The sequence below is a fragment of the Monodelphis domestica genome, chromosome 8 (assembly GCF_027887165.1).
Source record: "Monodelphis domestica isolate mMonDom1 chromosome 8, mMonDom1.pri, whole genome shotgun sequence".
In the NCBI taxonomy this organism is placed as follows: Eukaryota; Metazoa; Chordata; class Mammalia; order Didelphimorphia; family Didelphidae; genus Monodelphis; species Monodelphis domestica.
The window spans coordinates 224,493,684-224,516,958 of record NC_077234.1 but is presented as its reverse complement, the minus strand read 5'-3'; the positions used below and the strand labels follow the sequence as shown (position 1 = coordinate 224,516,958).

Here is a 23,275-nt window from a genome sequence, read left to right as displayed (position 1 = left end):
ATTTTATAAAGTTCCTATTAATTATGATATTTAGTCCATAGAGAAGACTGGAACTTGAACCTGTTAAATTTATGTGTGGTTGGACTCTGAATATATAATATGTGGTCACCAGTGATTTAAATTTCTAAATCCCAAATGAATTACTAAAGTAAAATGAATTTATGGTAGTTTATTTATAATAGTGGGAAGATATTAAGGAATGAGAGAGAGAAAAAAAATTATGGCTTCCTCTGAGCCAGTTTGAAATTTCTAAGTCCCAGCCAGGGGAAGAGAGTCTCAAGACGATGGACTGACATTTTCTGGAGGCGGGGTCACTAAGTCAGCCTTTCACTCACCAAGAATGGCCTTCTAAATGAAAAGAAGTCTGGGTGTCTGTCTTCTAGTCACTCCTCAAGTGTCTGTCTCCAGTCTCTCCTCCAAGTCCAACTCTGAGTCAGAGATCCTTCATCCAACTAGAATCTTGAATCAAATATATCACCTCTTCTGGCCTTTCATCCTCTTTTTAAAGAATATTTTTCTTTTATGTCACCTCCCCTAAATTTCACATCTACTAATCACAGCAGAAGCTTTTCTCCAGGACTGCCCACTCTTTAGTTCTTACATTCTTTGGTTAGATTATATCTTTTGGGGTTACTTAACACCTTTTTTGGTAAATTTACCTTTTGTAGTTACTTAACACCTTTTGTGTTTAAAATGGGTAGATGTACTTAAAATACTGAGTTATCAACTTTTTGTAGATTAAAATCTAAAAACAATTCTAGCTTCACTATAAAGGAAGAGTTAAGTACCTTCATTGTTACAATCAGGAGATAGCTAAATCCAATCTTCACAAACTCTGCAGAACAATTCATAACCTGTTGTGTGTTTACTTTGATGCATACCTCAAAAAACCAAAAATTAATATGAATCAGTTACATTGAATTATGCCAAAGATACTTCTAACCATTGTCTTAAATTTTGTTTTCTGGAAGCACATTATGACAAAGAAATTTCCAATCTATAGTTTAAAAATAAAGGGAACCAGATAAACTATAGAGTAAACCTAAACTATTTTGGAGATAAAGTGATATAATGGATAGACTGCTAAATGTTGATCCAGGAGAATTTAGATTTAAATCTCACCACTGATACTTTCTCACAGATTATGGTGATCACATGATCCCTTATGTTCTTAGAGCGCTGATGGTGAAGGCATGGCACACTTGCAGCGGCAGAGAAGGCTGATCCATTTCCCCCTCTCCACAGTGCCTGAGGACTTTTTTTACATGCCCTGTCCTTCTGTCCAGCTGCCCAATGTGAGCATTTCCTTCCTCCACTCTGGGGGGCTCACAGGCAGCTTGAAGTTGCAGTTTAGACGTGTGATCTCCAAAAGGTTCTCCAACACTCTTAGAGCCTCTTTAAAATGGCAGTAATATAATTTATACTCTATCTTCAGACTTATTGTGAGAAAAATGTTTTGCAAACTTTAAAGCGTTATATAATCATGAGAGTTAAATACATATTAGGAAAGCAGTTTTAATAGTCTATTTTATATACAATTTTCCTGTATAATACTGATCAATTTAAAAATAAATTTGCTATTTATAGCAACTCTTTTTGAAATTGAATTTGAAATTGAGGGAATGTCCATTAATTGGGGAATGACTGGACAAACTGTGGTACATGTTGATGATGGAATACTATTGTGATAGGAGAAAAGATAAGCAGGATGATTCCAGAAAAATTAATGGAAAGATCTGCAGGAACAGATGCAGAACACATTGTACACAAAAACAGCAATATGGTATGATGATTGTCTGTGAAAACTTAGCTACTCTAAGCAATGCAATGATCTGGGACAGTCTGAGAGACTTCTGACAGGGAATACTATTCACCTCCGGAGAAAGAACTGTTGGAATCATCTGGCTTATGGTTATGTATGTGTTTGCTCATGTGACAGCGATCAATATAGAAGTATGCTTTGCATAAGAATAAAAATAAAAGAAAAAATAAATGAATCCTGAAAAAATGATAAAAATGAATGAATATGCTATACTGCAATAATTGGCATTTTGTATGGTATCTTTATAACTTTTTTTAATTCATCAGCTTGCCTTGATCTCTACATAATTTTTTTTTGTATCTTGATTATTGAAGTAAAAGGGCCTAGAAAGAGTTTTAAATCAGAGCAGGGTGAAGCCACAGCAGCAGGTCCTCCGTGTTGTACCATATGGTAGCAACATTGCCAGGTGACTTAGCATGGGGTAGAACAACTAAGCTCATTTGTTTTTCCCATCATAGCATCCACACAATCTCTGTGAAGAGGGAACTAACTAAACATATACCTATGTGAAGAGAGAGAGACCTCACATTTCATCAATGTGAAAATAAAATAAATGACAGATGTGAACACCTGCCCCAAAGCAGGTCAGAAAAAAAATTCTCACGATTCTTGATCACGTAATTCCAAGGCATCACTTATATTCTTCTCTTCACCTGGAAAAAGAAGAAAAGAAAAATATTCAGTCAGTTACACTAGTAGGGGAGCCACCCCAGGCCATCCTCCCAAGGAGATGGTGCCCTTACGAGTTAATTATCCATGTAGTTAATTAGTGAATCAACAAGTGCACTATTTTGGATGAACTCCCTTGAGTCTTACTACTTTTATATGACAAGTAATCCCACTGGGAGATGAGAGCATAGTGCTTAGAGTAGTGCTTCCATTTCTAAGTCAAGTGCCATGCACACAGAAGACATTACACAAATATTTGTTCAAAGAGCCAATGAATAAATGATCACTGCTTCTCAGTGTGTGGTCCTTAGAGAGGGTTCCAGATGACTGAAGAGATATTTTGTAATTTGGATATATCTATATTTTTATTTCTAGAATGGATTAATCATGTGTTTATGATACCTGTCCTTGGAGTCTAATCAAAGAAAATATAATTCTCTACATTCAATCTGAGTGACAGGTAGAAAGAGAAAGATAGGGTAGGTATATTCTCTGCCCCCACCTCAAAGTGTTTTATGGATGAAAAATCTATCAATGATTTATTGAGAATTATTTGACTACAAATATTGGGCCAAGAGAACTTATTGGAAAAATTATTGGATTTGTTGTTGGTCAAAATGAATTTAAATGCTGTTTCTCTCCATATTTAATAGTTGTGAGAGGATGTTCAAATTACTTAAGCTCTCCTAGACTCAATTTCTTTATATATAAAATGCAGGTGTTGGTAAAGATAACTTCAAAAGACCTTGCCAGCTCAAAATCTATGAGGCAACGAAACACAAGACTAAATCAATCTATATCTTCTCACCAAAATGTGTGGATCAGTTATTCAGCCAAACCTTTGGAAGGATATTTTTCTTTCCTTAAACTTGTGGAAGACAGTCTAAAATCTAAGTGAAATCTACAATTTGAATCAATATCAAATACAGATATATTTTTATTATAATGTGAAATTAACATAATAACATGTTGGTATTGGGAATTTATTATGACACGTGAATTAATGAAATTTTTAGAATTTTATATCCAGTTTTGGTGTCCATGTATCAAGAGAGAGGAGGGAAAAGTGGACCCAAAGAAAAGACACACAAAGTGCTTTTTAGCCCTTGTAAAGAAAGGCCTAAGAAGCTGGTTAAGGTAATTTACCAGTTGCCTTCAAGTTTATGAAGGGATGTATCTTTAATATCACACCCACTCTTCACATTTCTCTGATTGTTTTGTAAATTGTGAAAAAAAATTATTGATCAAAGGTCTCAAGCTCATCCTTAAATTTATTTTTTCAGTTCAATTTGTTTTCTTGAAAAAAAATGGCAGCCAAGAAAATTTTTTCAGATAGATTCTCAATGTATTTCAGTACTGTTTCATGATAGGATAGATGTTACAGAGATATGAAGTAAGGTTCACAGTTCGCAGAGCCTCTAGAAAAATAAGAAAGACACTGACTAGTCATTCATTTTGTGTAAAATGATACAGAAAATGGGTTGGAATTGCTGTCAAAATTTAGTTAACAAAAGAATTCTAAACTTTCGAAGTGACTAAGCATTGAAACTACATTCTAATTGGAGTATAAAGAATTTTTGAAACTTGAAGATTATTTAAAAAGATAGGCTTAAAAATAACCCCTTGATTTACTGGAAGAGCTGTACAAAGGCAGCATTGGGAGGAAAAAAATCTACCAGTCTTCCAGTTCTTTGATCACAAATAACTATGTTTTAAAAAATCACTAAGGAAAAAAAGCACCTTTAACACTTATTGAAATCTACATTGATGGGAATGAACCCTTCTAGTTTAGCTTTCTGGGAATTCTTGATAAGCACATTTGGGTAACCCTTGAGAAAATCTGGCAATTTTGCCTATATAATAAGCCATTCTTTTATTTTTTATCTTTTCTCTTCTGTAATTTTTTTCTTTCTTTTTTTTTTCTGTAAAAGAATCAGGCACTATTACAAGGAACTTAATGGCATAGAACCAAAAAAATATTTTATCTATTTTGTGATCTATCATTAAATAATTATTGAGATTGATTATTATTAAGTCAATAAAAGTCATAAATAAATGTGCTTTGAACCAGGACCTTTTTTAAAGGCATAATAACAGAATATACTTTAGTTTATTTCCACAAAAAATTTAAACCAGTCATTCCACCTAAATAGCTTTACTGACTAAATGTGGCTTATTAATGCCATTACAAATCTCCTCTTCTGTTTTTTTTAACAAAACAGTACAGAAAGGATAGAGGGGGAGTTGACTGTGACATTCTAGTAACAGTTATTCTTTGGTGCCAAAACCAATTATTAGACTCTGCAACCTTGGAAGATCATGTCTTTGTCACCCCAGAGCTTCCATCTTTAATGGCTATACTTTACATTCTGCCTTTTCCTATTAGTGCAATATTCTCTGCAGTCTCTGGAGACACCACATTTCTGCCATTTATATCCATGCAAACACATTCCGACAACCGATTCATTATTAAAGATCACAGCCATAAACTGTGCTAGATTAGCCTGAACCCAAGCTGTTTAATAGCTGCAGCCCTAGCAATTTTAATGGGGAATTTTTCAAAGGACAATGAGTACAGACTTCCTTGTCAGTTGACATAGCTGATGGCTTCCACCAGTGGGCAATAATGAATTTTTAATTCATATCTCACAATAAGAAATATAATAGCCTATGTCCCAAACCTCTTAATGCAATTTTAAACTTAAATAGCCAGAAACTATACTAAGATTTTTGCACTTCTCCCCACCCCCATTATTTAGGTAGTATGAAAGAGGGGAAGTAGACAAAGTAATACATTATACCTGTTTGATGCTTCTTCTACTCAATAGACATCGTCTAAGTGAGGCAGTTTTTCTTCCTTAGAGATACCTGCTCAAGACTTAGGTTTTTGCTATGGCCATCACAGGTTTTTGGTCTATAGTAAGAAAAAAAAGGCATGGATTGGCACGTATAGTTGTTTGTAAAGCTGCCCTCTTTTCCTGAACAAATAACATCTGGCATCAGAATCATTTTGAACTGAGCAGTAAGAATATTCCAATGTACTCAGCTACTACAGGCAAGATCTACCAGCTTGTGTGATAAACTGAGAATGCTAGTGAGGAAAGAAACATTGAACCCAAATAATGCAAAGATTGTAGCAATAAACACCAGGAAAATGAAAATCTGAATTTCTGCTCTTATAGCATGAAGATTACGAAGAGTGTTAGGTAAATAAAAGAGTATAAGCATGAAATGATCATTATCAATTCACCTTTTGATCTTGAATCAACTTTTTTTTTCTTTTAGTCTGGATTTGTAAATTAAAAACACTAAGTTAGATGGAGTTGTTTAGTTGATCTTATAATATTGTAAATACACAAAGGAATAAAACTGGCTAATATTCAAGAGAAACCTAAGCTATATTTCTGATACATCTTGACCCCAAGCTCTTTGTCCCTTCTAGCATGATGGGAGCCTTTCCCTGAATATTTAAGATTATTTTCAGCCAAGAAATCTTTGGACCCCAAGTATCCTGGATCAGGACACCATAGATTAAGTCTCCATAAATAACCTGTAATCTTGGTCCAGCATCATTTCTGGGACTTTGGAATAAAAAATAAGTAAATATAGGGAAGTATTACCTTGATTGGAACACATTAGACTCAAGTGCTTCATGAGCTTCCTGACTTAAAACAATAATTTCAGAATTAGGTGCAGGCTAGTTTGAGGTAAAAGAGAATGCCAATTCTATAAAGAAATTTAATAGGGAAAAGTGCTAAGAAATGCTGTCGTTTCCTTAAACTATTTGAACTTGTGGTTCAAATAACCATAGTGAGTCACTGTTTTTTATCTTTTTTTAAATGAACCTATTTCATGAAGTCCAGTGTCATTAACAAGATAATATATATTTCAACAAATGGCTTATGCCCTCCTCAAAAATTCTTGTTGTCAGTGGAAGATACTTTTAAAGTGAATGAGTGCTTAAATTCTAGATCTGATCGTATGTGATTGATCTAATTTTTCTACAAAAAACTCAAAAATAAACTTTTAGAGCTCTCTTCCAAAACCTAGAAAAATGTTAAAGCAGTAGGAGATAGATCACCATGACAATATAGTGTACTATGAAAGTGAAGATTTCACATCTAATGTAGCTTGGGTTAATTTGTGAAGGTGCTACTACACACACACATTTATGCATATATACACATATAAAGCTTTAAAATGATTAAAGCTTACAACTTCTCTAAGACATATATGTGTGTGCATGTATGTGTATGTAAGCTGTATTGGATCTCTTCCATTTGACTAGGCTATTGTATTAAATATATTTTTATGACTACTCACAGGCTCACTCTTGCTACGATTTTGTCTGGGTCTTTTTAATTGCTCTGGACAAGTTCTCCCCTTTCTTTGGCAACCCAGTGTCCCTTCTAATACTAGAGCTTCATTCTACTGAAGTCTAATTTGCAGCTCAGAACTCCTGAACTCCAGAGATCTACCATTTTCCTTAGGAGCTAGGATTACAGGTGTTGGTGAAGATGCTTTAAAAGGAAACCTTCCAAAGTAACTTCAAAAGCACTTCAATGGCGGAGCTTTTGAATGTGCAGGGGTGGGAGGGGCGGGGCGTGTTTTCTGCCGCTGCCAGGGTCAAGGGGCGGGGTCGCGCACATGCGCGGGCGACGGGCCTAAGCTGAGGGAAGCGCGGGGCGAGGTGTCGCCAGTGCCAGAGTAGGACGAACCGAGTGCCGCTTTGGCCTTTGCCTTTGCCTTCGCCTTCACATCACCAGGACCAGCCACCGCTGCCGATTCCAGCACATCGCCCCCACCCCAACCCCTCCTGGTCTGATGGCGGCTGCCAAGGAAGTTCAGGAGGAGCATGAAACGCTCACCGAAAACATGGACGATGCCAACCACGATCCCCTGTTTGAGCACCTCGTCTCTCTGCCGGAGCAGGAGATTAAGACCCTGGAGGAAGACGAAGATGAGCTTTTTAAGATGCGAGCAAAGCTGTTCCGATTTGCGTCTGAGAATGACCTTCCGCAGTGGAAAGAGAGAGGGACAGGTGATGTGAAGCTACTGAGACACAAGGAGAAAGGGACAATTCGCCTCCTCATGAGACGGGACAAGACTCTGAAGATCTGCGCGAATCACTATATAACCCCCCTGATGGAGCTGAAGCCCAATGCAGGCAGTGACCGGGCTTGGGTTTGGAACACACATGCTGACTTTGCTGATGAAAGTCGGAAGCCAGAGCTGCTGGCCATCCGATTCCTGAATGCAGAAAATGCCCAGAAGTTTAAGACAAAATTCGAAGAATGCCGGCATGAGCTAGAACAACGAGAAAAGAAGGAAATGAACCAAGAGAGAAGTTATGACCAAATGGCTAAGAAGTTAGAGGATCTCTCCGTGAAGGATAGTGGCCAAGAGTCTGAGCAAGAGATCCAAGTGGAGAAGGCGCCTGAGACCCAGGAGAGCCAGGAGGCCCAAGAGATCCAGGAAGAGCAAGAAACTGAGGCCCAGGAGATCCAGGATCAGGACACTGAGCAGCAATAAGGCATCTCATCTCACCCTGGGCTATACATTCTTTCCTGTTTTTTTCTTTTCTTCATTTTTGTTTCATTTTTGCTTGTTTGTTTTTACAGGGGACTTTATATAAAGAACTGAATTCCAGCCTCCAGGTTGTTTTCTAAGCTTTTAGCCTTTTGAAGATGTTTTCTTCAGCAGACCCATTCCCCAGTCAAATGTACTGGACTCATGCCATTCTTTTCTGTAGTGGAAACACTTATTTCTAGTACATCCAAAAGAGTGAATAAAACATTTCAAAGCTGAAAAAAAAAAGCACTTCAATTTAAGGAAATACATTACCAAGTCCTCAAAGTGACCTTTTAAAATAAATAGATAGGGGGGCAGCTGGATGGCTCAGTAGATGGAAAGCCAGGCCTAGATAGATGGAGGATCTTGGTTCAAATCTGACCTCAGATACTTTCTAGCTGTGTGACCCTAGACAAGTCACTTAACCTCATTGCCTAGCCCTTACTGCTCTTCTGCCTTGTGACCAATACCTAATTGATTCTAAGATGGAAGGGAAGGTTGTTGTTGTTGTTGTTTTTTTTTAATAAATAGGTATGGCAAGATCTTTTACATAGGACAATAATTTTAAGAGAGTTTAAAATTAAATAATAAAAACAAATTGAAAAGCTCAGTTGTCCACTGAAAAAAAGATGTGAGGCTGTATTTGGACAATGCAATACAAATTGGTACTTGTTTCATTCTGAGGTTGATTTTCCCAGAGATGATTTTAACACCTGGTTTTTATACCTGAACTACCTGTTTATGAGATACCATTTAGCATAAATATTAGCATCTATAGGGAATAGATTTTATGAAAACAAAATTTCCTCATTAATTGATAGAGGCTGTGGTTTCTTAGTGCCATTATAAGTAGTCACTTTAGTTACAGTATAACAGAAACTTAGTGTTGAAAGGGTCTTCAGACACTCATTCAAACCATACTTGACCACTAATCCTTTATGCAACATGCTTGACATAAGGATTTTGCTTGAAACTGGGTAATGATGCCATTTTTTGTGCTAGTCCTATATATTTTCAGACAGGTCTGATTGTAAGGAATTTCCCCCTAGCATTGAACCTAAATATGCCTCTCTACAATTTCTCCACTGAACCAGAAAATGCCTCTAAGATGAATCAAAAGGCATTTAGTCCCTTTGTTATACAACAGGATGTCAAATACTAGCATATTTGACATACGTAAGGATTATTGAACATTCTTCCTTTCTACATAATCTATAATCGAACTATGCTTCTTTCTCACACATGATTTTCTCCTTTCTCTGTATCTTTACAGTCTGTGTTCCATGACTATATATTATCACCCAGTCCATAGTACATTTTGTCAAGAAATGTAATATAGGATTTTATTTATTTATTTATTATCAAATCCCCTCCCCTCTAAATTCAAGTATATGTATACTGAATTACCTCATTTACCAATCTAATGATTCTTGAAAAAAAGAAATGAAAATAATCTGACATGGCTAACTTGCCATGAGACTGTATTGGTTCAAAATGATGCCTATTTCCTTCAATGAATACTCATGAATTATTTGTTTAATAACTACATATTGTAGATTTTAGATAGGGTCAAATTCAGACTCACCAGTCTATAATTCAAATATTCTATTTTCTTCTTCTTCAAAACTTAAGAAACTATTTTTAAAATCTTATCTTGCAGCATTTATCCTTTCTCCATGAATTTTTTTAATCTTTTGCCTTTTCTCCTATTATCAAACCTAAAATAAAAGAGCAGCAAGAACTAGTGACTTGATTAGAATCACACAGCTAGGAAGTGTCTAAGGTCAAATTTGAATCCAGGTCCTCCTCTCTAGGCCTGGTGCTCTTATCTACTGTGCTACCTAGTTGTCCCTTTCCATGAGTTTTAAAGGATTATTAACCAACAATAACAGCTAAATAATCATCTTACAAGATTTTTTTTCTGATACTTTGAGTTATGTTTCATTGAGGACTAATGAATTGGTATCTCCTCAGTAACCTGGGTGTCAGTTTCTTGTTATGCACTTCTCCCCCCTACAATACACACACTATTTTTTTTCTAATCCTAAAATTATTCTTCACATAGAAAACAAAAGCAAAATAAAAGTTTTATTTTTCTGCAGAAATGCTTTCTAGTTTCTCCATCAACTATTCTTTAACAGTAGGCTCTATAAGTAATTTATGTTCTTCTAAATCTTCCTCATCCAATCTATTCCAATGATATAGTCTTGTATTTTCTTTTACAATATAGCTTGATTATTTTTGCTTTATAATATGATCCAAGGTCTTGAAGTGGTTTTTTTCCCCCTACTGCTTTTAACTGAACATTCTCTTAATCAGATCTTTGAGTCTAAACAAACATATTCTTTCCTGGTCTTCACTGCATACAATCCATTCCTCACCAAAATCTCTTCATTATAGTATTTTAATCCTTTTAGAAATTTAAATCTTGTTTTCTTTGACTTTTCCTTCAAATTCTTATTAACTTTTAAAAATTAATAAAGGCAATTTTTAGTTTCATGTAAGATGAATCAATGATTAAATGAATTTTCATTTTTGAATTGATTGTTTTGGTATAATATGGATTTGTAAAGATCATCATTTTTCTCTTTTTTCTTTCCAGATTATATCAATACAATTGTTAATAACTGTTTTCTGACATTTTGTGATCTATATATTTTCTCTTTCCCCCACAAGAAGGGAGGGAATATGGTATGTTTTACATATATTATCATATAATACATATCTTTATTTTTATCACATTAGAGAAAAATCCATAGAGTAAATAATGATATATTTCAATCTGCATTCACATTCTGTCAGGCACTTCTATGGTGATGCATAGCCTTTTTCATCATGAATCCCTTGGAGTTGTCCTGAATCCTTGCATTGCTAATAATCATCATTTGCAGTTGATCATTATACAGTATTCCTATACATAATTGCTGTTGTATAAAGTATTTTTCTAAATCTCAAATACTTTATGTATCTGGGTAACTAGGTTTTTAATTTTTTTATTACCTAAATTATAAATTATAAATTAAACCTAAATTATATTGACTTTTCTTAGAAAAAAAAGATCTCCCAAGACTTTCTTCCTCTATAGCAAATTGTGCACTATTTAAAGAATAAGTTGGATAGTTTTTCATTTTCCTTGCAGCTAGGTGGCACAGAAGATAGAATGCTGGGCCTGGAGTGAGGAAGACACATTCAAATTTAGCTCTAGATACAAGTTTTATGTCCCTGGGCAAGCCACTTAACATCAGCCTACCTCAACTTCTTCAACTGAACAATGGGAGGGAAAAAGGTACCTACACTGGACTGTTAGGCTCAAAAGAGATAATTTTTGAAAGGCACTTAGTACAGTGCCTGACATATTGTAGGTATTTAGTAAATACTTGCTCCCTTCTTTACCCTTCCTCCTTGTGCCTAAATCTTTCCTTAGGTGGTTCTAAATTGGGCAATCTGTTGTAGTAGAACAAGCCTTCACAGTGGAAAGAAACGCTTTGTAAACAGCAACAAGTCCTGGGCCCACTCCCAGGATGATCTATTATAAATTAGATAATCTCCCTTTACCTGGAAGTTATGAATAGATATCACCGCAGGAATTAAATGAACCAAAGTTTTAAACTGAAGTTTAAAATGAGAAATAGAAACTCCTAAAATGTTAGCCTTAAAAATGATTCAGTCCCCTTTCATTTTTTAAGCTGATGAAACTGAGATTCATATAGAAGTACTGACCTGACCAAGTTTATGCAGTTGGCAGAGCTAGGACTTCTAGAAATTTTGGTCTCTAATTTAATTCTATTTCCATTTCACTGTCCTCTTTAAAAACTCAGTTTTTTCAGAAAACTGTAGAATAAATCTGTATACTGTTTGTAAACCCAAGCAAAAATTAATTCTTTCATATCCTAACAACCTATTGAGGGAGATCAGGTCCATAATTAGTTAAAGAAAAAATATTTGCCAAAATAATTACAAGGTGATTTTTGGAGGGTAAGCCATAGAAATTGTGGAAAGAAGGTGAGAATATTTATACAAAATTATTATCTGCCTTAAAATGTTATTGAAATTCCTCTTGTTATTGTTGCTGTTGTTATTAGGTTGTGTAGTGTATGTAGCATAGAGCTGAAAGACCTAGGTTCAGTTCCTGACACTGACAAATATTATCTATGTAATCTTGGGAAATTTCCTTGACAATGCCCTAGGCAACTCTCCAAGACTCCCACCTACAGATAGACAAAGTTTCCTTATGCGGGTATTCTCTATATTAATGGAATCAAAGTTCTAGAAGCAATTCCCATTATTTATTTATTTTTACTCTCTTTTATAGGCTCTTAGAATTTACACATGGTAGGAATTTGAGAGATTACCTAACCCAGTGATAGTGAACCTTTTAGAGACCTTAGAGACCAAGTGCCCCAACTGCAACCCTCACATAGGGAGCATATGAGCCCCTTGGTTTTTTCCCAAATAGGAGAGGAAGAAGTGCTCCCAATGGACTACTGGGCAGAGGGACGAGTCATGGGGAGAGGGGGAAAGGAGCAGTCCCTTCCAGCAAGCTCCAGCACGTGTGCCTAGGTTCACCAACAAAGACCTAACCTAATCAAAGTCCTCAATTTTAAGATAAGTAAATCGAGGCTTAGTGCCAGAACTAAGACTCAAATTCAGACTCAAATTCTTCTCACACTACATACTCTACATCTCACTCTCCATCCATGATGCCATGCGAAACCATCCTTAGTTGTGTACATAAATTGCTTTCCAAAGGATTAAAGTTGAAGATCATTCTAAGAGCCATCCTATAGTGTGTTTGTTTAGGTAACAGCTCTTAAGAAAGATGATTTGTAAAGGAGTAGGGTAAAGGATGTCAAAAGATATATTCATGGGGAAAAGAGATGTGCTGTAATGGTAATAACAAGTGACAATTGATGGGAAGGCCAAATTCTTGTCAACATAATGTCAAGATATATAGAAGTGTTGAATGTACTGATGGGAAGGGTCTATCTGACCCCACTAATACCATGATTGGAAAAGCCTTTGTGAACCTGCTTTTCTGACTAGATGTCACTACTTCCCAACTTTTAGTTATTGCAAAACAACTTAACACTCCTTGTTGCTGTCCTTCATGAGCACTCCTCTCTATCAAAGTGTAGATATCTCGCCCCTTCTGTCCTCTATAGTCCTGTACATCAGCGCTGTGTGGTGAACTGGATTACAATCTCTGTATCTTGATTAAAGACCCTGTAAAAATTAAATTTAGTCTCTAGTAATAGAAATATTATATTTTATGAGGTTTGTTAAGTATTATTAGAAATCAAGGAATAAATAAAATACAAACAAGAAAACTACATGCCTAGGGTTTATTAGCCCATTCAAAACCCCCAAGTTTAGCTTACTCACAACATCCTTGCAAATGGAAGAGGGCGAAGTAGGAGTTGCTGCCAGTTAAATACTCCTTGTGATCTCACCCAGGTGGAGACTCGGGTGATATTATAGGGAATTCTGGGAAATACCAAGGACTTCTGGGGATTGAAATCTAGGGTTCAAATCTCCATTTTACAACCCTCATTGTTACTACTTTGGTAATTCTCTTTAGTTCAGGTTGACTGAGAGCAATAAATGTAGCATATTCATAACCCAAAGAAATTAAAGAGAAAGGGAAAAGGATCAATCTGTAAAAAATATTTATAGAAGTTCTTTTTTCAGTAGTCAAAATTTAATTAAAAAGAATTATCATTATAGTAGGGGAAGGCTAAATGTTATTATATGAATACAATACTTTAAGAAAGTTTGAAAGAGACAATTTCAGAAGAAACAATACATTTAGGAAGTGGTGTAGGAACAAAGGGAGTAGAATTAGGAGAGATATAATAGTAACAACATTATATAGGAAAAATAAACACTTTTTGTGAGATTTACCTTTAATGAAAGAATCTGACACACAAATATTAAATTAAAACCTAATAATGTTATTACATTATGCCATTTTGTTTTTCCACTGCACATAAATACAAATGTAGTTTGTCTTCTAAACAGCATTAAATATAGCTGATTAATTGGAATTAATTTCTCTGAAGAGAAATTCTAAAAAACTTTAGAAATTTGACAAATTCAGAGAAATTGGCTATTTTTATTCACCTAACAAGAGTTGGTGAACATAAAATGAAGAAAGAGACATCAATTTTCAGTCATTGTTAATGTGGGAATGTGTTTTGCCAAACTATTTAATATATTTGAGGAATTAATTTTGAACATCAATTTGCTAATGGGAGAAAAGTAATCACATTAATTTTTAAAAATTCTTGTTACTTGAAGAAAACTAAAATTCTAGACTGATATTCACAGACAAACTCTTAAGAGGAAGGATCTCTAAGTAGACCTCAGTAACAAATTAAAATTAAGGGTTGGACTAAATATAAGAGAATGTGGTCACCAATTTTAAAAATTAATACAGAACAAGCCAAAATGACTTTTTTGCAGCTTTATTTACAAAAAGAGGGAAAGAGTGAAAGTAGAGAAATGTAAAAGATGGTAGAGTAAGAAGTCTAACTTATTATCCTAAATGTTGATCCAGTCACTGGCTCAATCTACACAGGGCTCATTAGCCCCTCAGCCAGAGGGCTTAGCGTTGAATTAAGCAAGGGTTCAACCCATGTGGGTCTCCTCCAAGAAGGGGAGGCCTCTCAGGAACTAAACTCTCCAGAAGTCAAAAAAGAAGGGTCATCTTTTTTTGCTCATCCAATCCAAAGTCCAAAGTGAGAATATCCAAGAACAGTCTTACTAGAAGCAGTTCAAGTGCCAGAATCATAGGTCCAAGTGAAGCTGAAGACTGAGGTCCCAAAGCAAAGTCCCAAAGAAGATCCTCCAACCCAAAAATTCAGCACAAAGACCTAAGTCATAGCTCCAAACTGCAGTCCCAGTCCAAGCTCCTCCAAGCCCAAGATTCAAGCCAAACACACCTTGGACAGGAAGTTCATCATCTTTTATAGTCCCTCTTTTACGACCCTTCCTGTCCCTACCTCCAGTTTATGGGGACCAATTCCAGTCTTTAAATTTGCTTAGCACTGCTCAAGGGGCAGTCAGTCACTTCTGGAGGTGTATCTCACTTTAGTAAGTGGTTTGTGAACCTCCCCTAATTTAATGTTAAGTAGGGGTGTCTTCACTTTTGGTTGATTTAATTTAAAAGAAGGAAAAAGGAAAGTCAATCCAATCTTCACACCCCTTATGGAGAATTTATAGGAAGACTAACAAGAGTCCTGTAGGCTATGAAAGTGTGAGTATATATATGGGGGTGTGTGTATGTATCTATACCCATATATACCTTTGGAGGGGTTGTCCACAGAAATGAAATGATATGATAGATCTACTGTAGTATCTAAGTCTCTCTCCCTCCCTTTTATATGGTAAACTCTTTGAGGGCAGGAATTTTGTTTCTCTTTTACTATAAATTGCCAGTATGACCAATTTAGTAAAATTTTCTTCAATTAATGTGAATCCAATTATTCCTAAACTATCCCTACCTTACTTTTCAGTGTTGCTTTTGTTTTATGTCTTTATGTCTCCTTTATGTCTTTCTAATGTGCTATCAGACAAAAGTTCCCTTACAGCAAATTTCTTCTATTTCCTCCCATGCCCTTCCCAAACTCATTCTTTTCTGAAGCTGACCTGCACTTCTAATATCATTACTGTTCACATGCTACTTTAAAATTGAATTGTTGCTCTGTATTTTGGATTATATTAATTTGAAAGCAGATGGAAAGACCTTAGGGGAAGAAAGGAGTCCTTTATATTCTTAAACGGTGGATACACTTCTGGTGCATAAGTAATTAATGGTAATAACAATAATAAAGCAATTTGAATACAAAGGGGCACAATATATATGCTAAAGATGATTATTATTTCATTATACAGTTACCAAGTAAAAAGATACACCAAGGAGCTAAACCAAAGGGGGAAAACATAATAAAGTACAATTTTATGCCATAGATTTATATGTGATTATCATATAGAGGTAATACAGGAAGAATGCAATAGAATAGAACCAATTATCTCTTTATTACAACAGAGATGTGCTGAGCAGGAAAAGGAGAATGTTTGTGTTCATCAAGGCTCATAAACCAGCAAACATTACTGATTCATAGGTACAGGATTTGAATTAGCTGATGCAACCTACCACAAATGCTCTCTTGGGACACTCTTTGATTCCTATGCCTGTGATTTATTGGAAAATATTCTTTATTTTATGGCAATGTTTACAGTTTACTGATTTACTAGTAAACAGGTTCATCTATCCTGGAACAACATTCTACTTATAGATATACAACAAAAATCATAAAATTAATAAAAATTGAAATGGCTGAGGGATTGGGGGCACAAAATTGAAGCAGTAAATTAGTACTAAATCTTCCTTTGACATGTGTTTAAAACCCAGATTGGGTTTTATTTTGGAGAACTAATATGACCATTTGTTGCAAAGGTTTTCTAAATTCAAATATTTATACAAACTCAAGTCAATTCTGAGAAATGAAGTTTAGCATTAAAATATTAATAGGAGAATTTATCAAAATGGAGACTATCCTTATTTAAAGATAGTAGTTGTCCAAGTTCTTTTACTTTCGGATTTTACATTATTTTCCTTAACAGCATTCTGAAATGACTAAAATATTATCTCATTCATTTAAGTGGGCATAATATTTAAAGCACCATAGATCTAGAGTTCCTCTTCTTCTTCTCCCTTCCATAGGGAGATATACATTTGAAACTTTCTCTACCATTTAGAGCTCACAATTCTCATGCAATTTATAAACTTAGAGAGATGCTTAGAGAACTGAGAAGATATAAGGGACTTCTTCAGGGTCACATGGACCATAAGAGTCAGAAGCAGAACTTAAACTTTGCTCTTCCTGACCACAAATTCATCCATTCTGTTTCACTTTAAAAGATATTTGATACTGAATTAAAAACCTTTTGATAAGACTGCTATTGCATTCTTTGACGTTTTTCCCCAATTTGTTTCACTATATCAGGGCCAGGGGGTAGGACTTTAGCTACACTCAGTTATATTTGCATTCTGACTAAACTAGGTTCTCATCTTATGAAATATGGGTTATTTTCTCTCTATGAATACCAGTGTTTTTCAACAAATTCAAAGTAAGCTAGATATACGTGCAGAAGTATAGCAATTATAATTTCTGGAAGACAATAGCTATCCTTTTTCCATCACTTCCTTTAATCTGACAAGGTATTTGCTTAATTTGATCTGGATTGCTCAATTCCTTCAAGTGTCCCACTAATGTGGACAGTTAATTTTAATAAGTCATAATTAGGTTTAGACAAGTCTATGCCTTAGTTATATTATTTCCCAAGCTCTTGCTCACCAAAACTATCTCATAACCTAGTTAGAAATTTAACTCAATTCAGCCACCAATGATTAAGTTCCTATTATATTTAAAGCACTCAACTTGGTCCTAGATATACAAAGACACAAAATGAAGACTAGGTGCTGCCTTCAGAGGCCTTCTGGGCAACTGGATGTTACAGCATGTATGTGTGTGTGTGTGTGAGTGTGTGTGTGTATGGAGAGAGAGAAGGGGGGAAAGGGGGAGAGAGAGAGAGAGAGAGAGAGAGAGAGAGAGAGAGAGAGAGAGAGAGAGAGAGAGAGAGAGAGAGAGAGAGAGAGAAGAAAGAGAAGGGGGAGAGACAGAGAGAGAGAGAGAGAGAGAGAGAGAGAGAGAGAGAGAGAGAGAGAGAGAGAGAGAGAGAGAGAGAGAGAGAAAGTATGAAAGAAACCTCACAGGGATGTGATCTGAAACTTAAAGAAAGCTGCTGATTATAAAATGAAAGGAAGCAGTGCATCATCCCCAGAATGGAAGACAGAGATTAGACTTTCAAGTTCAGAGAACAGCAAATAAATCAGTTTGTGTGGAATACAGAATTCATCTGGTGTAGTACTATGGAATGTCTGAGAAGAAAGGTGGAAATCAAAACACTGATGTCTTATAAGCCAAGCTGAGTAATTGATATTTTATCTTAGGGGCAAAAAGGAGCTACTGTAAATATTTTAGGTGGAAATAACATAATCAAAATTGTGTTCTACTACTAGGTTTTGTGTCCCAAAGAAAACAAAGAAAAAGGAAAAGAACATATATGTACAAAAATATTTAGAGTAACCCTTTTCTTGGTGGCAAAGGATTGGAAATTGAGGGGATGTACATCAACTGGAGAATGATTGATCAAGCTGTAGTATATGATTGTGATAGAATATCATTGTGCTGTAAAAAACAAAGATGAGCTAAATGCTTTCCAAAAATCTGGAAAGATTTGGATGACCTGATGCAAAGTGAAGTGAGCAGAACCAGGAGAATAGCATCCATAATAACAGCAATATTATACAGTGATCAACTACAAGTGACTTAGTTATTTTCAGCAATACAATAATCCAAGACAATTCCAAAGGACATAAGATGAAAAAGTCTAAACACTTCCAAAGGGAGATCTTTCATTTCATTTTTATTCTTTTATTTTGCTTATGTTTTTTCCAACATGACTTAAATGAAAAAAAATGTTTTGCATTACAGCATATGTATATATATATATAATCTATATTAAATTGTTTATTTTCTTAAGGAAAGGGAAGGGGAAGAAGACGGGGAGAGAAATATGCATGTGAAAAAATTTACATGTAATTAAGAAAAATAAAATAGGAGAGAAGAAAGAAACTAAGTTCATACAAACAGCTTATACCACATCTTATTAAAAATAACTCTTAATGGACATGTGAAATTTGAGTCTCCAGTCAGAAGCCAAATTTAATCACATTTCTTATAAATTAAAATACCTGCCACTTCTTTGGGACAAAGTTATATTTATATCAAATATTTTTAGAATCGCCTATAAACTATGTTTCACCCAAATCAGTCATTTTCCTAATCTTGTCCCCAATGTCATCTGTTTCTGGAACTATATTATTGATGTGTCAGGTAAGCCTGTATTTTGATATGAGTAAATGGGTCCAAAAGAAGTTTTCCTGCAACAGCTGGAGTATTGTAGATTGGTCACATTTGATACAAAATTGTGGGAAAAGTGCCTCATAATTTATTTCATTAAAACACAATGGACAGTGGTTCCATACAGCCTCTATAATCAAGCTACTTTTACCTCAGGATTTGATTCATTAACCCTTAAATTTTTCCTAAGAATGCTGACAACAAAAACATACCTATTATTTTTTAAATAAAATTAATATTTTTCTTTGAAAGTCCAGTATGGTACAAGGAATCTTAAATTTTACAGTCTGTTTTTTGGAAATCAGGTAACTTGAATTACTAAAGATTATATGCTTTTTTATTTAAACCTTTATTATTATTGGCTTCCTTGATTGATGGTCTTTCTGATGGCTCAGTTACAACCTTCAAGCACTTTATAAATATCAGCTACAATATGTATCATGACAGTCATTCTACCATCACTACAATTCTATGATATTAAAAGGCATACAAGGGCTAGTATACTTAGGATAGTCCTCGATTTTAATACCATCTAAACTCTGACATTTTCTTCTCTGTATGGCATGCCCTAGCCTAAGCATTTACTTTTTATACTTAGGTTTCCAAAAGACGTAATATTCCATGTTCTCACACTCTAGTGACATGCTAGGGCTTTGTGTTCTTTGAGTATACATGTTTTATGGAAAAATAACATATATCTTGGAAATAAAGTGAAAGGCAAATGGACTCTCTTCAGATTCTCTTCAATTAATTCATTAATGTTTTGAATAAAATAAATATTCTGCATTCCAATCAAGAATAGAAATGTCATGAGTAAACAAAAGCAAACACATTTGTTAACAGGGAAAATCTGAAAGGAGAGAAAGAAGGATAAATAGAGGAAAAATAATATGGAGGGAAACATATAGAACTGTTAATGGGATGAACTAACTCATAAAACAGAAGAGGATTGCAGAATTTATTAAAAGCCGGAATCCCACAAAATAGCATCTACAAGAAACTCATTTAAAACAGAGAGACACACTAAGAGTAAAGGTAAAGGACTCGAGTAAAATCTACTATACTTCAACTAATATTAAAACAAACTGGACTAATAATTATGATCTGAAACAAAGCAAAAATGAAAATTCACCTGATTAAAAGAAATAAGGAAGGAATTATACCTTAATAAAAGGAACCATAGATGATGAAGTAATAGCAATATTATTCATAGCTGTACTAAATAGCAGAGCATGTAGATTCTTAAAGGAGAAATTACATTAATTACAAGAACAATAGACAATAAAATTATATTGGTAGGAAACATTAACATACCTCTGTGAATTAGATAAATCAAACCAAAAAATAAACAAGAAAGAAATTAAAAAGGTAAAAAAAAATAGAATTTATGTAGCATAAATGTGATAGACCTCTGTAGAAAACTGAATGAGAACAGAAAAGAATATACCTTTTTATCAGCATTACATGGCACCTTCACAAAAACTTATCATATAATAGGAAATAAAAATTCTTTATAATAACTTTCTCTGATAAAGATTTCATTTCTCACATATATGGATAGCTTAGTCAAATTTATAAGAATACAAAGTATTCCCCATTTGACAAATGGTCAATTGGATTGAACAGTCAATTCTCAGATGAAGACATTAAAACTGCCTTTAGCCCTAAGTAAAAAATGCACCGAATTATTATTAATTAGAGAAATGCAAATCAAAATAACTCTGAGGTACCATCTCACACCTACCAGATTGGTTAACATGACTTAAAAAACAAATAAGAAATATTGGAGGGAATGTGGAAAAATTAGAACACTAATACACTGAGGTGGAGCTGTGAATTGATACAACCTTTTTGGATAGCAATCTGGAACCCATACCCAAAAGGCCATAAAACTGTGTATATATAACCTTTGACTACTAATGTCACTAATAGGTCTGTATCCCAGGGATATTAAAGATAGGGGGAAAGATTATGCCTGTACAAAATATTTATTACTACTCTTTTCGTAGGAGTAAAGAACTAAGAACTGAAGGGGTGTCCATCAATTGAGGAATGGCTGCACAAGTTGTGGTATAAACAACTGCCATTAAATACCATTGTGCCATAAGAAATTATGAAAAAGATGATCAAAAAAATACGTGGAAAGACACATATGAAGTTATTCAAAGTAAAATGAGCAGAACTAGTAGAATGTTGAACTACAGTGAACTACATAGACTTTTAAATTTTTTTCTCAATTTAAAGTGGCCAAATCCACTTATATTAGTCTTTTTTCCCTATGTTTCCAATTCTGAAGTTTAATTAGGAATTTTTTCAGTGTCAATATATATTTTGTTTAGATAGACACACCTTATTACACCCACACACATATACACACTGTTTTAGGGAAACTTAGCAAAGTTTTGGTAGACAAATAGAAGAAGTAAAGGACAAGTAAGGGGTTTTTAAAATAGTCCATATGAGTTGAGTCTTAAACTAGGGAGGTAATGTGAGTAGTGCAAAGAAGGAAATATATGGGAAAGATATTTAGGTGATAAAATTTGAAAACTTAGCCAGTTATTATTTTCTAATCAAAAGAAGCACAGTGAAATAGAAGAACGAGTTGAAGCTGACTCCAAATTTGTGAACTTGAGGGTTCTTAAGAATAATGGTACCCTCGGAGCAGGGTCTGAGGAACAACAACCCTCAGGGTCTTCTACCCAAGTCCCAGTCCGGGTGAAAGTTACTGCCTGGGGCTTCCGCTGCAAAGAGCCTGTCGGTCCGGGTGAAAGTTACTGCCTGGGGCCTCCGCTGCAAAGAGCTGGTCAAAACAACAGCAACCCTCAGGGCGGGCAAGACAGCCTCACGGGCTGGATCCTGCTATCCAAGTCTCAGTGAAAGTCTGTGCTCTCGGAGCTTGAGGAAGCGGCAGCCCATCCCCCCGCAGGCCGACGAAACAGCCTCACGGCCAGGGATTCTGAAGACAACTTCCGGAAAGCGAGCCGGGGGGAGAGTGTGGCCTCGTGGTCCGACCCTTCCATTCCAGTTCCAGTGAGGCATATTCAGTTTAACCCAGGGAAAGTCATAGAACCATCTGCCCAGGACTAAAGCCTCTGATCACCAGACAAAGACAAGAAAAGCCAATCCTCCACGTTCAGAGATGACAAACTCCACAGAAGCACAGAAGCCCCAAAATACCAAGAAAAATAAGAAGAAAGGGGCGACTCTGGACACATTCTATGGAGCCAAAATACAAAATACAGAGCAGATAGAAGAAGATATACAAGAAAATTCTCCAAAATCTTCCAAAGGAAATAGAAACTCTCCACAAACACATGAAGAATTTGAATCAGAAAGGACCAAAAAGATGGAAGCCCTCTGGGAGGAAAAGTGGGAAATGATGCAAAAGAAATTCACGCATCTACAAAACCAGTTTGACCAAACTGTAAAAGAAAACCAGGCTTTAAAGCAAGAACTAATAAAGCAAAGCCAAAACACCAAGAAATTAGAAGAGAACATAAAATATCTCACCGACAAGGTGATAGATCTGGAAAACAGGGGGAGAAGAGAAAATTTAAGAATAATTGGACTCCCAGAAAAGCCAGAAATAAACACCAAACTGGACATGGTGATACAAGATATAATCAAAGAAAATTGCCCAGAGATTCTAGAACAAGGGGGCAATACAGCCACTGACAGAGCTCACAGAACACCTTCTACACTAAACCCCCAAAAGACAACTCCCAGGAATGTAATTGCCAAATTCCAAAGCTATCAAACAAAAGAAAAAATCCTACAGGAAGCCAGAAAAAGACAATTTAGATATAAAGGAATGCCAATCAGGGTCACACAAGACCTTGCAAGTTCTACGCTGAATGATCGTAAGGCATGGAACATGATCTTCAGAAAGGCAAGAGAGCTGGGTCTCCAACCAAGAATCAGCTACCCAGCAAAACTGACTATATACTTCCAAGGGAAAGTATGGGCATTCAACAAAATAGAAGACTTCCAACTTTTTGCAAAGAAAAGACCAGAGCTCTGTGGAAAGTTTGATACCGAAAATCAAAGAGCAAGGAATACCTGAAAAGGTAAATATTAAGGAAAGGGGAAAAATGTTATCTTCTTTTACTCAAACTCTCTTCTTTAAGGACTACATTTATATCAACCTATGTATACTAATATGTGGGGAAAATGTAATGTATAAATAGGGGGTAAAGAAAGACCAAATAGAATAATGGTTCTCACA

At 35.3% G+C, this 23,275-nt stretch overlaps 1 protein-coding gene across 1 annotated transcript; it reads left to right on the top strand.

The window, feature by feature from the left end:
- The first annotated feature begins 7,137 nt into the window (after positions 1–7,137).
- On the top strand, positions 7,138–10,539 carry LOC100032208 (ran-specific GTPase-activating protein-like). The gene has a single exon (XM_056807791.1). The coding sequence runs from the start codon at positions 7,316–7,318 to the stop codon at positions 8,021–8,023; it is 708 nt and encodes a 235-aa protein (XP_056663769.1). The 5' UTR covers positions 7,138–7,315; the 3' UTR covers positions 8,024–10,539.
- Positions 10,540–23,275: the final 12,736 nt, after the last annotated feature.

Coding starts and splice junctions, on each gene's coding strand:
- LOC100032208 (XM_056807791.1), top strand. CDS start 7,316: ATGGCGGCTGCCAAGGAAGTTCAGGAGGAGCATGAAACGCTCACCGAA.